This window comes from Phyllostomus discolor, chromosome 1, assembly GCF_004126475.2.
Source record: "Phyllostomus discolor isolate MPI-MPIP mPhyDis1 chromosome 1, mPhyDis1.pri.v3, whole genome shotgun sequence".
Classification (NCBI taxonomy): domain Eukaryota; kingdom Metazoa; phylum Chordata; class Mammalia; order Chiroptera; family Phyllostomidae; genus Phyllostomus; species Phyllostomus discolor.
This window is the reverse complement of record NC_040903.2, coordinates 85378335-85394239: the sequence shown is the minus strand read 5'-3', so window position 1 is coordinate 85394239 and position 15905 is coordinate 85378335. Positions and strand designations below refer to the sequence as shown.

The window sequence follows — 15905 nt, the reverse complement described above, 5'->3', positions numbered from 1 at the left end:
TGTTTTTCATCTGATGGTTCCTTCTTATTTGCTGTTCTAGGGGTATGTTTTTTATCACTTACTATCACTTTGATAGGGTATTTATTAGAAGGGAGATAAGATAGACAATTACAGCACCCTGGCATCTGGTCTAGGCATTCACTCTTGTCGAAAACCAGGCTGCATCCCTAGGCCTAACCTAATTAATTCTTTTTTTTTACTTTTATTTTTGTTGTTGTTTTTCAAGTACAGTTTTCTCCATAACCTAATGAATTCTATCAGGCCAATCAACATACAACTCTACTATTGTAGCGCAAAGCAACTGGAGGTAGTAAAAACACGTGTGTGGCTGTGTTCCAACAAACTTCATTTATAAATGTAAAAGTGTCAAAACTCTCTCTTCAACTGGACTGAAATAAAATCTTATTCTATCATTTTTAAGTCACCTATATATTTTCTTTCATAAAAGCAAGTCGATGAAAAGTTTATTATTTGTATTAGCAAGTGAGAAAATTAAACAAAATGAGAAACCTGTATCTGATTTTATTTATACATACAACAGCCTTATGTATGCCAAGTACCAACACACTGTAGCATATTATTATTGAAACCACTTATAGAGATTTTTACTGGAAACTTTAATGACAAAAACCAAATAAATATAATTTTCTATATTCACATAATAACAATTTTGTTCTATTGTGTCAATTCAACTTCTATAATATGGGCCAACATTTTTTTTTAAAATAACGTTACAGGAACTCATCTATTTAAGATGAAACACATGTTTTATAGATTATTCACAGGAAAATTTATTAGGTCCAAATATATGGTACATTCAATGGCAGATTTCACCTACTGCTCGAATGATGTACCTAAAAAAGAAAACCTATTGTAATTTCAACATAAGCATACACTTACTATAAATGATAAAACAAATTCACTCTTAAAGAACTACATGACTCATCTCCACACTAATAAATGCAATCATCCATGGCACTGATTTAGTGAGTGAACCGCTGCCTTCCCCACAGTAACAAAAATCCGAATTATGAAAAGCATAGCATCTCCCCATCCTTTGAGAAAAGTTCAAAATAGTAAATTTTCAAGATATCAATGAAAAATACAAACAAAAATACACAAGCTATCGAAGGGGAATACTGACATGCAATCTCACATCTCACGTAAACATGTACAAATGCATTATGATTTCACAATTAATTCAAGGCTGCCGGGCAGTACAAACCAAAAACTCTGAGACCTATGAATTAATAAATTGGAATAGATTCCAAATATTCAATTTTATCTGCATTCCATTGTTTTCACCTTTGACAGACTGTAACAATAAGAACTTTGGTCTTATGTCTTAAAGTCAATGGGGAAAGAAAGATCGCATATTAAGTACCTACCATGTGTGAGATACTGATAATCTTCATACCCAGTCTCACTCAGGTGCCACGTCAATTCTGTACACCCATTAGTGCTATCCCACTCTTCAGATAACGAAGATAGTCAAACCAGGCTGAACCCTAAGTGTTTTGACTTTTAGTCTAGAATTGTGTTTCCACAACATGCTTGCTTCTGAAAATTTCAAAAATTATCTCATTTAGCACTTTCCAAACTGAAGTCCATGAAACTCAAAAGAGTCACTAAGATGCTAACAAATGTTCTGAGAAACAGGGGCTCTAAGGTTCAAAAGTTTGGGACAATTTACATCAGAATTTCCCAGAACTTTATTAGACACATTATGACCCTCCAAGAAGGCAATAAAATGGGAAGTGTTCCGCTAATTTATTACACCATGAAGACCTTTTTTAAAGAAAACCTAATAACATCCCTTGGGATGCTTGTGCTCCACTAAGAACAGTTTGGAAAATGATCATTTCCAGTCCAATCTCTTCTTTCCATGGTTTAATAAAATGGAGTACAGGAAGGTTCAGTGACTCACTGAGGCCACACAGAAAGTTACCAACAGGGCCAGGGCTGGCCCCAAGAAGGCCTGATGACTCCAGCAGGATGCTCTTCCTCCTATGCCATCTTGTCTTCTTACTTCAGTATTGTTTCTATAAAGTCCAACACCAATTAAAAGGTGGGAAACGTATTGCATCCATCATTCTGATTCTTCTGAATGGCAGCAGAGAAACCATTCACAGACATTATGCACAAAAACGGTTTAATTCCCACTGCACTAATATTCAGATATATTTGGAAATGTGGAAAACGATTCCACTTTAATAACACTGAACAACACTTTTCAGCCAAGTACTGCTATGCTCATGTTTTTCATTGAAGTTAGATAGAACTGCACCCTAGTGCTGCACACAGACATTGCCAAAATGAAAAATATCCCACTTGTGACCATCTTTATAAAGAGCAATTTGTTTATTGCTTTCCCCCTTGCCCCTTACCCTAATGGGGCTTCCTTTCACTTTGTCCTACCCCTTCCAGAGAGTAGTAGACAGTCCTGGGCCAAGGATGCCATCTGGCGTTTAGTTCAGGAATTGTATAACCCAACCTACCTTCCAATTACTCTCTCACCACCTGGCCCCATTCCAAAAAAACCACACTCCCCTTCTTCCAATTCTCGCTCATTTACCTCAGTGAAACTATTTTTCTTCTTTTCTGCTGTCCCAACTGAATGAAAAATAATATTTGTGGCATTCTAGTTACAGAAAAATCATGAGGCTGAATTACACTTTTAGCTAAAGGAGAAGCCACAGTGAGGGGCCAATGTACAATACAGTCTGAGAAATGCCCTGTAGAGGCCTGTCTCAATAGAGGTTGTTAGAATATCGATTATTCATCCAGTGCCTTCCAAGATTATCAGTGCTGAGAAGGACCTTGAAGATCAAACTTCTTCATTTTACAGCTAAAGAAACTGGCCCTGTGAGATTAGAAATGAAGCAACCACCTGCCCAGCAGCACACAGTGAGAGGTTATGGCAGAGCCGGGATTAAGGCCTGGGACGCCCCATTCCAAAGCCAGTGGTTGACACTTATGCCATATGCTCCAGGCTCCTCAGGACAGTTTTTCCTCAACTAACACTCAAACAAAATATTATATCCTCCTTAACTAATTATACTGAAGTTATGAAACTTAAGAACAGGGCTCATAATTAAATCTCCTCAATGCCACCCCTAACGGTGCTGAGCATACTTCCTAAATATTAACTATTTTTGTCTATTACTAATTACTGTACTTATTGCAAAGCTAGAATACCTTCACGGGTATCATGCATTGCAGATGCTTTTATCTGTTTACAAATCTAACTGCCATTTTATAACATTGTTTCTATGAAAAACAGTTCCCAGTAATCATCACATTGTAACCTTTTGGAACACAACCCATTCAGAATTTGGGACTTCTTCTTAGGGGGTCCTGTCCACCTGATCAGTCTTGACCAAACAAGGATGAAAAAGAGTATGTATGTAGCATGGAGGGAAAACGCAACCAATTTTGAAGACAATGGGAATTCTAGTACCAGTTGCATTACAATCACAAAACTTTAGGCAAGCTTAATTTTGTCTGCCATAAAGTAGTCCTCAATCCTAAACTCGGATAGGGTATGTGCAAATATTTTATAAATTACAGATATCAATAATGATTACAGGGATTAAATAGTATCTTATATTCTAGACCCTGTGACTCATCACTTTACATACAGTGTGCCAAGTAATTCTTACAGCTCTAGTTTATGGATGAGAAAAACCAAGGTTTAACAAGTTAAGAAACTTGTCCGGGGTCAAAGGTAAGAGGAACTCAGGATTAGAGTTTAGGTCTGAAACTCCAGAGCTGGTAATCCTAACAGATGGAGGATACAAGCAAGACCAACTTCACGGAAATAAACTACTCCACACCCGCAATAGCCGGGGCTCTGGAGTCAGTGAAGCACGAAGGCAACTCAACCAACCTCGCTATTCTCGAGTTACAGCTAACTCCACAATGAAGTACCTAGGTGCTGTGAAAAAACGGAGACCTGGGTCCTACCCCGCTTAGTCGGCTAGTTCAGTGCCCTGAGCGTCCTTCGCCCTCTGGGCTTGGGTCTGTTCAATGTGCGGAGGGGAGAGGGGCTACCCTGCAGTCAAAGAGGCTCTTGATCGTGGATTTCATTGAAGGCATAAACTTCTGAGTGTAAATTCAGGATTCTGGGAGAATATCCTGAGAGTTCCCCCAGCAAAGAGCCGTGGGACTAGACCTCTCCGAAGTTCTGCCAGCCTCTCCAATTGCCAGCATCCCTCCCGAGGAGGAGCTTCGTTACGCGCAGCGAGAGGGCGGGCTCCGCGCCTTTCCTTTCTGTACTCAGTTGCGTGAACCAGAGACAGCCACCGGGGCTGAGCTAATGGCTGCGGGGCGGCCCAGGGGCCTCGGGAAGGGCGGTTGGCCTTAACACCCCGCGTCTTTGCACTCCGCCTTTGGGAACTCAGGCCGCTGCTCACCTCACAGGCGGCCGCAGTGGCTTGGCGCGGGCACTCCCTTGCAGGCAGGTGGTCACCGCAGAGGGGCCAAAAGGGGGAGGAAGGCGGCGCGGGTAGCCCCTGTTAGACCTTCCTCCACCGAGCCGCGCGAGCTACTTACTGAAGAAGAGGCGGTAACCGGGCGACGGGGGCTGGCCGCGCTCCTCCGTGCGGTACGTGGTCATGGCGCGGCACGGCACGAGGCCTGCGCTCGCGACCCTCCACAGGCGGGTGGCGACGGGGGCACCCGCGTGACAGCCCAAGCCGGTGCGCAGCAGAAGCTGCAGCGCTTGCATGGCGTCGCGGGCGGTACGGCTCCTGGAGGGGAGGTAGCCAGGCGGCACAGGGCCTCGCCTGGCCGCGCGCCGGCGCCCCCTACCGCCCGGAGTCGTCATTCCCTGCCGGGGGCTAGGGTCTAAGTCCCCAGCCAGGGCCACGCTGGCCCTGGAGACTCGGATCTGAGAAATCAGAGCGCTCATCGAATTGCCCAAGTAATGCACACTGCACCCCCAAGAGAGCTGGGGGTTCAAAGATGAGCAAGACAGTATCCACCGCTCTGAATAGCTCACCGCTATGTATTAATGCATACATGCATCCCTTCACTCAACCAGTCAATATTTACTATCATATTATTTTTATTTTAATATAATATCGAGGGACTACTCTGCGCCAGGCACTGTTCTAGATCCTGCCCAGTGTGGGCCACAAGCATACAACGCCCACAAAAACATTATTATTAACACAGTGATTAGGCCTCTTTTGAAGACTCAATCTTGACACTGATTTATTTGTAGAGCAAAAACGATGAACTCACATCCCCTCCGTGAAGTTCTCATTTAACCCAAGTAAAGGTGATACGTCCTTCCTTTTCTTACATTTTCACTTCCTATTGGCACTTGGTACTATACCTATGTTTGTGAACCTATCATGTTCCCTATTTCACTTTGGATTCTTAACGTGCCAAACCTTTAGGACTCAAGATTTAGTACACTTTCAGCATCTGGCTCCATGCCTTGCATCTAATAATGGTACCATTGTTGAGTTAAATTGCTCCTGGAACTCATTCTCACCAAATCTTTCTTATTAGCATATGAAATTCTAGTTATCAGTTTTTTGGAAATACTTGTGGAACGATTGTGCATAGGCAAGACCTCCACTTCCTCATATTCTTCTCTGGTCCAGTCCAAACGGCTTCCTCCTTCTCAAGGTCATCACATGACCTTGTTGTCAGACATGAAGATCAATTTTCAATAAATTGGAGTGAGAGAATCTTGAAGAAAGCAGTAAGATTTTTTAAAATTAGAAATTAAAACTTTTAAAGAAAATTAAATATTTGAGTTACTACTTTACAAAAGTAAAAACAGGAAGAGTAGCAATTCTACAGAAAGCCCAAAAAAGCACACTTGTGATCTTTGCAAAACCTAAGTGAAATGGTTTTAATTAAAAGAAGGCATTTTGGCCATGGCCAGGTGGCTTAATTGGTTGGAGTGTTGTTCTGTACACCAAAAGGTGGTTGGTTCAATTCCCAGTCAGGGCACATGCCTAGGTTGTGGGGGTCTATCCCCAGTCTGGGTGAATATGGGAGTCAACTGATTGATGCCTCTCTCTGTCTCTAAAGTCAATAAATACATGTCCTCGGGTGAGGGTTTAAAAAAGAAAAAAATAAAAATAATGCATTTTGCCCTGGCTAGGTGACTTGGTTGGGGTGGTTGGTCGTCCCCTACATGCAAAGGCTGTGGGGGGTTCATCCTCAGGCAGCACACATACCTAAGTTGCAGGATTGATCCCCCCGGGTAGGGATGCATATAGGAGATAGCCAATCTATGTTTCTCACATTGATGTTTCTCTCTGAAATCAATTAACATATCCTCGGATTAAAAAGAGAGAAGGCATTTTTAAAATAATTTCTTAAAATACTGTAATAAAAATGTTATTAAGCACAGGGAATACATAAATTCATGAGAAATATGATTCTTACTTAAAATCCTGGCTCTTGCAAGATAAAACAAACATGTTATATAGATTATATTAACTAATTTATAGTAATTAAACCAAAGTTACACATCTGATCCCCGTCTCAACTAGTTAACTTCTCTCTGTTCCATGGCTACAAACTAGACTCTCTGGTTATTAATGTTAACAAAATGGACAATTTTTAAAAATTAGTTTAAAGCTTTATTCACAACAATATGAAAGCAAAAAATCTTGCTAAAATGACTCTATAGCCATCATATAACTTTATATAGGGAAAATAGTACTTTTATCTAGGCAATGGTCAGAATTTTGATCAACAAATTCTGGAAGTAGGTGATACAGGGCTCTATCCTATGAGGGGGTCAAGTTATTTCTGTCCTGTTGCTCTGATGTGTTTGATCACCACTGCTAAAGTAATCCTTATAATTCCAATTAACTGCCACAACTCCAACCATCACATCTTCATTTAATCTGGCAGGAAGGAAGAATTAAAAAAATGGGAGGTGGGTGCGGGCAGTGCTCCTTCCCTTAAGAACACATCCTAGTAATTGAGTATACCACTTTTACTTTCATCCCAATAAACAGAACTTAGTCTATTGGCCATGATTTACAGCCTTTTTTCTGGGTGGCCATGGGCCTAAATAAAAATTAGGAGCCATACGACTACAGAGGAAAGGGGAAGTGAATATTAGAGAATAGTCAGCAGTTTGCCACGAGTGTCTATTTCTTTCCTTATAGAACAACTTCCATGGAGAGGTCTGTGAGAACTATACATTTCTACTTCAGTTGTGAAAGGGATTCACATTCGTCTGTACTGGGCACCTGGGTTCTTTCAGCATCTCCACTTATTATTTAAATCTCCAGTTAAAATTAGAGGACTGGTCCTACCCAAGTTCCAGAAAACATCTCTAGGAAATATTGTCACTACCCACTTTGATTCTGCTTAGACTATAGATCTAGAATGTTTTTGTCAACAGGGGCGGCTTTGTAATGTATCCACTTGACTAGGCTAAACTATAAGGCAGACTAAGGCAAACCTTCCCATAACAAAAGGGAGAAATTTCTTTTGTGCATAAATCACAATGGCTGTGTAATTTTATTGTTTTCTTATGAAACAAAAAAAAAGCTTAATTCTATTAACCTTTGAAGTTCAGATGTCTCAACAAGACAAAATCCTGATAAGACAAAGTTGTGGGTTAATTCTAATGATCTTAGATCTCAGAGTCTTAGGATAAAATAAAATATTCCAGGTATCTGATTTTTAGACATGTTATTGCTTCATGATATTAAAAACAATAGCTTAAAAATAGCTTCTTTAGGAAATGGCGAAGAGAATTTCCCCCAGAGTATTCTTCAAATTAACACCATTCTCTGTTTCCTAACACTCGCACAGTTACCTGTTGGGAGAATCTAACAGATAGTTCTGAGGGCCCTCTTGCCGAGAGCTTTCGCAATTCTGGCAAAACGTCTTACTGGTAACTGCCACCAAGAGATGTGCATCCTGATTTGAAGAAACCAGTAATAATAACATTAAACATTTTTAGAATATGAAATGTTTACTTAAAAAATATTGACATTTGTTACTTTATAAATTACATCTTGAAAATGTTACTAAGGTTATTAGGCATTCAGCAAAGGAAACAATGAATTTTATTAAGTTTTCATTTATTGTTAATCACTTATATTCCCATCTTTCATTCCCTTCAATTTACTGAAGTATTTGGGAATCAGAATTGAGAGTGTATAATATCAATGATAAGAAGTAATAGTAGTACTGCTAGGACAATAGTACTAGCAGTAAAAATAGAAAGGAATATTGGATTTGAAAAAAATTATGAAATAGGGTGCCTGATTGGATAGTGAAATGACTATGGAAGATATAAGGAAATAAAAATGGGAGAGGAACTTGGGAGACAGGTGATAAATTTGCCTTGGAACGTGTTGAGCTGAAAACAAGGCAGAGAGCTCCCAATGAAGATAAAAGTACATCTGCTGGATTCTCTGAGAAGCCAGGTCTGAGGTCAAGTTTAGTATGTGCTGTGAGGTTGTTCCCTTGGGACCTGTGTGTGGAAGGAAAAGTGAAAAGCAAAATTGGGTAACAGCTACAGCCTCAGCTGACCCTGCAGAACACTCTGGAATGTGAGTGGGCTGTAGAATTGCCTGGTGTGAGGCCAAAATCACTGGGTCTTCTTCACCCAGCAACTGGATGCGGGTGACTCTTCCCTGAAGAGAACTATGAGGCCTACAAAACAGCTAAGGCCATCCCTGAAGAGGCTAACAGCAAACTCAAAAAGTCCTTTATTAAAGTGCCATTTCCAGTGACCCCCACAACTATGAGACTGCAGTGGGGATTGTAGTTGTAGCTAATAAAAATCAGATAGCGAATCTAATTGGTAAGCCTAACACAAAGTCTACCATGGTTATAGTTGTCCTTTTCTGAAACGCTGGATGCTCCTAATGAGAAATAAAAGAATTTTAGTCATTTATGTGTTAATTTTTATAAAAACAGCATGTGTTTCTAAAACGAATTATTACTTTTATATCATGATAAGTGAGCAAATTTAAATTTTTTCTAATGGTCATTGCTCATGTTTGCTAGCCAATAGTTAGCCTTGGGAGCTGGGCCATGAAATATAGCAGTATTTAGTAAAAGTAATGAGAATTTTAAAACAATTTTGAACATTGTCTAATTTACCTGTTAGGGACACACAGAATGAAATATTTCACTGGCCTTTTGAATACTTTATCAAAAAGGGGAATTTTAAAAATACTTTCATGTTACCAAACATTTAAAATATTTATTATATTATCAAATAAATGTTCTGAAAATACTTCTGAATGTTACCTCGGTGCCATGGTTATCCATTTTTATCAGCCACATTTTTTCTTCTAAACACATGTCAAAGTTCTGTATCACTTCTTATTTAAATACTAACTATTGTTTTATTGAGAAACAAAGTTATCATCATGAGAAACAAAAGAAGCTTTGTCTGCTAACTTTAGATCTTGAAATATTATATTACATTATACTGTAATGAATTTATGTTTATTAATAAAAGCAATAAAACCTCAAGAAAATAAGCCATAAACTAGGAGAGAATAATTGCAAAAGACATTGTAGTATAAGCCCTGACAACTTTTTTCTCCTCTATAATGCAAGTGCCTAACAAGCTTTAATTGCCAAGCAAGGCATCCACTTCAAAGAGGCACTTGCCTCAAACCCGGCTGGCTGCCGAGGATCAGCGCATTGCCCGCCACACCACTGGATAAAGAGCCAGGCCACCTCCTGGCACTGAGGCTCCTTTGCTTTAGACATCTTCACTAATTTCAATAACTGACCATTTGAGCCCCTTGTTTTGTCTCCCCAGGCTTTAAATTCCCATTCTGATGTTTTAGATTAACCAACAGTGAGCCCAAGAAGTTCTAGGACCCCATTCTCCAACCTAATGAAAGCAGAACTCCAGGACCGTGCTCATGTTCTCTCTCTGTCCTCCTTTCCTCTCTGTCTCCACAACCTCTCTGCGTGGCCCCGGATGTGCTGTGTAATCTAGGTCTTGTAAGTGAGAAACCTCTGTCATTCAAGGTTGCCTGATGGTATTGCTAAAGGGCCTGCAACCATAATAAGAACTACAAGGACTGGTCCAATCACAAAATTGGTTATCCACCGGCTGACACCAGCAAAATAAAGACAGATCTCATGAAGGACTGTCATCAAAATATACAAAAACCTCTTTAAAGTGAAAAATAAAAATCAAGCAACCCTATTTAAAAACAGGTAAATGAAAGAAAGAACAAAATAGTGAGAAAGATTGGAAAGAGGCAGAATGTTTGCTGTCCCCCAGTATCAGTACTCCCCTTCGGGTATAGCAAACGAATTTTTGAAATGGGGAGATCCTACCCAGAGGGTACAAATTTTCCATTACAGTGACCAGAATTAACAATCCATATTGCATTCTTGAAAACTGCTAAGAGAATAGTTCATAAAAATCCTTAACATGCACACACACACACACACACACACACACAGAACAGTTGTTATGTCAGGTGATGGAGGTGTTAACAAACCTCGTGGCATAATTTTGCAGTATGTAGATATATGCATCAAAGTGTCACATTGTATACCTTAAACTTATACAATGTTGCATGACAATTCTACTTCAATAAAGCTGGGGTCAGGGCAGATGTTAACTTACCCTTTACCTCTTCTTCTTCATCCTCTCCTGCATTCTGCTTCCTGCAGCTTGGATTCTGCCTTGTCCATGAAGATGAGGGCTGCCCCCGGGTGAATGGAGCTCTGAGCTGAAAGAGGCTTGGATCCCAGAGGACTTTGTGGAGCAGAGCTGCCATTCACATCTGGAATACTTACCTTTGGACTTTTTCATAAAAGAGAAAAAACATCTGTTTTATATAAGCCATAAAAAGTATTTGTTGTTTTTGCTTTCTGGTTCTCCCACTTGAACTTAATTCTGATTTTTTTTCTTTTTTGCATAAGAAAATATCTTAGGAGAAATTCTAATTAAAGACTCCATTTTTGATGTCTATGTACTTTTATTCAAAAATGCTGTAAAAATTATGCATGAATTGTTAACTTACAAAGTTTTTAAAGTAAGAAAGTACTTGCAGTAATAAGGAAAAATATGTATTAAGTTAACTTTAAAAGCTAATTAAGAAGGTATTGAAAGAGAAATTTTAGTTGAAATATTAAGCCAAAGGCAGAAAAATCTTTGCAAAATACATATCTAATAAAGAATTGGTTTCCAAAGAACCTCAACAATAAGAAAAAAACCCAATTAAAAATGGAGAAAAAATCTTAACAGGCACCTGACAAAACAAAATATATAGATGGCAAATAAACATATGAAAGGATGCTCCACATCATATGTCATTAGGGAATGACAAATTGGAACAATCAGCTACCACAGCACCTCCTAGAATAGCCCAAGTCCAAAGCACTGACAACACAAATGCTCCCAGGATGTGAAGCAACAGGAACTCTCATTAATTGCTAATGGGTATGAGAAATGCTACAGCCACTTTGGAAGTAAGTTTTGCATTTTTTGCAAAACTAAACATACTGTTAACCATATGATCCAACAGTTATGCTTCTTAGTATGTACCAAAAGGTCAGGAAAAATTATGTCCACAAAAACCTGCACATGGATATTTATAGCAGCTTTATTCATAAGTGTCAAAACTAGGAAGCAACCAAAATGTCCTTCAGTAGGTTATTGGCTAAATAAACTGTGGTTTATCCAGATAATGGAATATTACTCAGTGCTAAAAAAGAAATGAGCTATCAAGCTATGAAAAGGCATGCAGAGACTTCAAATGCACATTACAAAGTAAAAGAAAACAGACAAAGCTATGTAATGCATGATTCCAACAATATGAATTCTGGAGAAAATATAACTATGGAGACAGCAAAAATTTCACTGATTATCAAGGATTGAAGTGAGGGAGGCAAATAGGCAGAACACAGATTTTTAGGGCAGTGAAAGCACTGCAGTGATAGGCACATGCCATACATTTATGCAGACCCATACAATGTACAACACCAAGAGTGAGCTGTAATGTAAACTAAGGAATTTAAGTAGCAACATTGTATCAATGAAAGTTTTTTTGTCACAAGTGCACCACTCTGGTGAGGGATATTGCAGTGGGAGAGGCTGCATGTGTGTCTTGGCGGGGTGGAGCATGTAAAGGAAGCCCATGTGCCTTCTGCTCAGTTTGTCTGTGAACCTAAAACTGCTCTGAAAAATAAAACCAGTAAAACAAAAGTGATTACAAGAGACTTAACACCCCAAGAACTTTTGAAACAATATCTAGTATTATAATTTACATTTAGGAAACATTTCATTTATTTTCTCTTGTATTAACTGATTTTCCTTTATCATCTAATAAGAACCATGTTTTTTTTAATTTTCTAATTGTGCCTATAAGAGTGTCATTGGTGCCTTTAGATGCTGCATTCATAACACACATTCGCTCTTAACCGGCATTGCTGTTGCTTTGGCATAGGTGCACTGCGCTACTTCTGCAAAGTCATTCATCATGTTATGTTCAGTGGGAGCAGGTTCCCCAGTGGGCATGCCATGCTCAGTTTCACTCTTTCGTACATTCTAGCATAATATTTTTTACAATTAATGAGAAATTTTTGTATCATTTTATTTTAAGCAAATATCCTAATTTTTATTTTATAAAATTTCACTCACCTACTTCATCACTTCAAGTCCACTAAACTTGAAGAAAAGCTTAAATTCTGAGAGGTCCTTTTTACCCAGTTATTGAATGAATAATTTGAAATATATATTAAAAAGTTCCTGCCCTGACTGGGTTGCTCAGTGGGTTGGGCATCATCCTGCAAAGTAAAGTTTGCCAGTTCAGTTCTCGGGTAGGTAGGGCACATGTGTGCGTTACGAGTTCATTCCTCAGTCAGGGTGAGTACGAGAGGAAATCAATTGATGTTTCTCTCCCTGCCTTCCTCCCTTCCTCTCTCTCTAAAAATAAATGATAAATAAAATGTCTTTAAACATTTCCCACACACACTGCTATTAAACAGCAACTAATCTGGGCTCTCACTTTAAAGTCTTCTTCATATAATATAGGATAAGTTTCTAAATGAGGCGATAGTTCACCTGTAATCATTGTTCATTCTACATTTCATAGATCTGATATGTATCTTGTCAGATACATATCTGCATGATAATTCAGCAGGATGTTTTGTGAAAATTCTTGAAAAGATCTGTCAACTCAAATACAAGGACATAACTCTGGGTATTTTGAATGAGAAAGTATGTTACCGATTCGGCCCAAGTGAAAAAGGCATTTCCAGTGCGTCTGACTCCTGCAGCCTGACGCACAGCCAGGGGTGGGTCTCTGCAGCCTCCGTCTCCGCTGCACAGCCTTTGGGATGCCTATCAGCAAACTGTGGCTTTTGCTTTACGTTTTAAAATGACATTGTTTCCAAGTTCCTTCCCTAAATTTTCACTATCAGAAGAGTCCCTGAGAACAAATCGATTTGTTTTAAAGCAGGTTCTCAGCAGCAGCTTAGAGGAAGGCACTGTGGGGCGTCGACCCGCAGCCACTCAAGTCCGTGTGTTTCAGTAAGTCTGTTCCTAAAGCTCGGAGGCCTTAAGTATGAAATCCCAGGTGTAAAACACCCTGTTCTGCCATAAAGTGACAAAAAACAGATGCCAGGAAAACTCTTCAAGGGTCCGTGTGTGTCTGGGAGTTGCAGAGGATGGGCATTCAGAAAACTTGGTCACCAGATTTTATTGCATCCTCATTGTTTTGTTTGGTGGAACAAGTTGAGGTAAAAGATTTAGAAGAGTTGTGCAAGCCTCTGACGCTGCCTGACTGGAAAAGCTGAAAGAGATAATTGGGGAAAAAGAAGGACTTTGTAAAAAGAATAGAGAGAATTAAAATGGATTTTAAAGAAGTCTTATTGTATGTGTTAAAATGTAACTTTTTTCCTAAGACTTCCTTTGAAGTGTACAAGGACATCTGTATTACTTACTGGCATTTTTGGAGTTAGACTTGCGTTTTCAGGAAGATGCTGTTTGCTGAGGCTGCCTTCAGCAGTGCAGATACAGAAGAGTTATACATATATTTAGACACTGTATCATAGAATATGCACATGCATTTTGTTGGGAACCGCCCTGCCTGGTTTCAGAAGCTGTAACCCCCCCACACCCCTCACCATGGCTAAGGCTGAGTGAGCAACTTTCGGACCATAAGCCACTAAGGAGATGAGGCTTATTTCCCTGGCAGGAGTGGGGCTTCTGCTCCTTTTTCCATAACTGGCCCCCAATGCTTGATCAGTTAGCCAATGACGGGTAAGATTTCCCAAGGGGGGAATGACCTAAGACAGGCACAATGATGGGGAGGCCCCAGGGAAGGACTTGGGGGCTATGGAGAAAGGGGGTGAGGGACCCTTGCCCATCGGCTTTGACAAAGCCTGAGTCCTTATTCTGCCTGGGAGGAGTCTCCTAATTTCTTGGCTATCTTGCCTCCTCCGCCTGACTTAAGCCTGAAACAATGACAGAGGGTGGTGCAGCCCTGTGCTGGAAAGGGCGGGATCCCCAGGTGATCAGGCCTGAGAAAGAATATGTAAACTCCTATGAAACCTGCTTTGCTAAGAATGCTCTTAATTAAATGATAAGGGTCCGAGCAGGAAATGAGTTTGTTTCTCGAAGTTTTATAGCCCTTTAGCTAACAGACCCTGACTCAGAATAAGCCCTCATAGTTCTTTGTATGCTACTGTTTGATCCTTACTGCTTGACATTGATTAATGAACTTACCTGTATTCCTGTGCAATTTAAAAAGCCAATAAAAACCTGTGAAAGGACAGATCCGGGTGCTCTCCTCTTGAGAGAGGTGCCGGGCTGCTCTGAGGTACCCTCCCACTGAGAGCGCAGCTGTGCTGCCCCTTTTCCCCCACAGGACTTGGTAGTCCATGTGAATATATCATTTCATCCATAACACCACAGACACTGTGGGCCGGTATCCATGTCACATTTAATTTTAAGGATAATTAAACCTGAAAATTCAAAGAAATTTAAAGATTCCGGGAGTATAAACTTCAGGTCACATGTTCTCAAAGGGACAGTACCACGCCCAAGGAGGCACTCGTGAAATCATCTGGGTGTTTTCCCACGTCACAGCGATGGAGGGGTGTCACTGCCAGTTAGTGGGTAGAGGTCAGGGAGGTTGTGCGCCTCACAACACACGCAACACGAGAGTGTTGTCTCATGTACTGCATTGATCTCAAACGTCACACCAGACATTTGAGAATGTCTGAAGAATCTGTGTTTTAAAAGCAATCTCGGCCTAAATGCTGGTATCTTTTTGCACATGATACAAAGTGCTTTTGGCATTGTTTTAATATGCTCACAGATTTGAGTCTCTAACAGGCGTCAGCCAGCACTGAGAGCTCTGAGGTCGTGCTTACTCTGAATAAGAAGGCAAACAGGTGACTACTTCATATATCTCAAGTTCTGGTGCCTAAGCATTTGCCTATGGAAATACAGACAATTTTAATTATTTAATTATAAATCACTTTTGTTTTATGGCTTCTTTATATGATAGTTAATACATTATATTGATTTGGTTTTAAATTACCTATATAGTAGCTTTTGTGATCAGTTCCATTTCAGAAAAGTAAAGATGCTGTTACAGAAAATTTCTTACTAAAAGGGAAGTTTTTTTATATTCATTCACCCACTGATAAACATTTGGATGTTTTCTGTGTTTTGGCTACTATAAATAATACTGCTATAAACATAGCTATGTAAGTTTCTGTGTGGATATGTTTTAATTTCTCCTGGATCATATGGCAATTAGCTCCTAGAAACCATGAAATTGTAGCTCCTAGAAACCATGAAACTGTCTTCCACAGCAACTGTACCATTTTACATACCCATCAGCAACATTCAAGGGTTCCTAGATCTTCATACCTTTGTTAATACTTTTTTAAAAAAAATATTACAGTCATCCTTG

The 15905-nt window shown here is 39.7% G+C and overlaps 1 protein-coding gene across 2 annotated transcripts in view; it reads right to left on the bottom strand.

Moving 5' to 3' along the window:
• The window catches only part of PPA2 (inorganic pyrophosphatase 2), an 83107-nt gene extending 78180 nt beyond the window's left edge, over nucleotides 1–4927 (bottom strand). For both annotated transcript variants that reach the window (XM_036025740.1, XM_028506612.2), the window contains exon 1: nucleotides 4555–4927. In XM_036025740.1, coding sequence (XP_035881633.1) covers nucleotides 4555–4912 — 358 coding nt within the window. In that variant the 5' untranslated portion in view covers nucleotides 4913–4927. The remainder of the gene's footprint in view (nucleotides 1–4554) is intronic.
• Between the last annotated feature and the right edge of the window lie 10978 nt (nucleotides 4928–15905).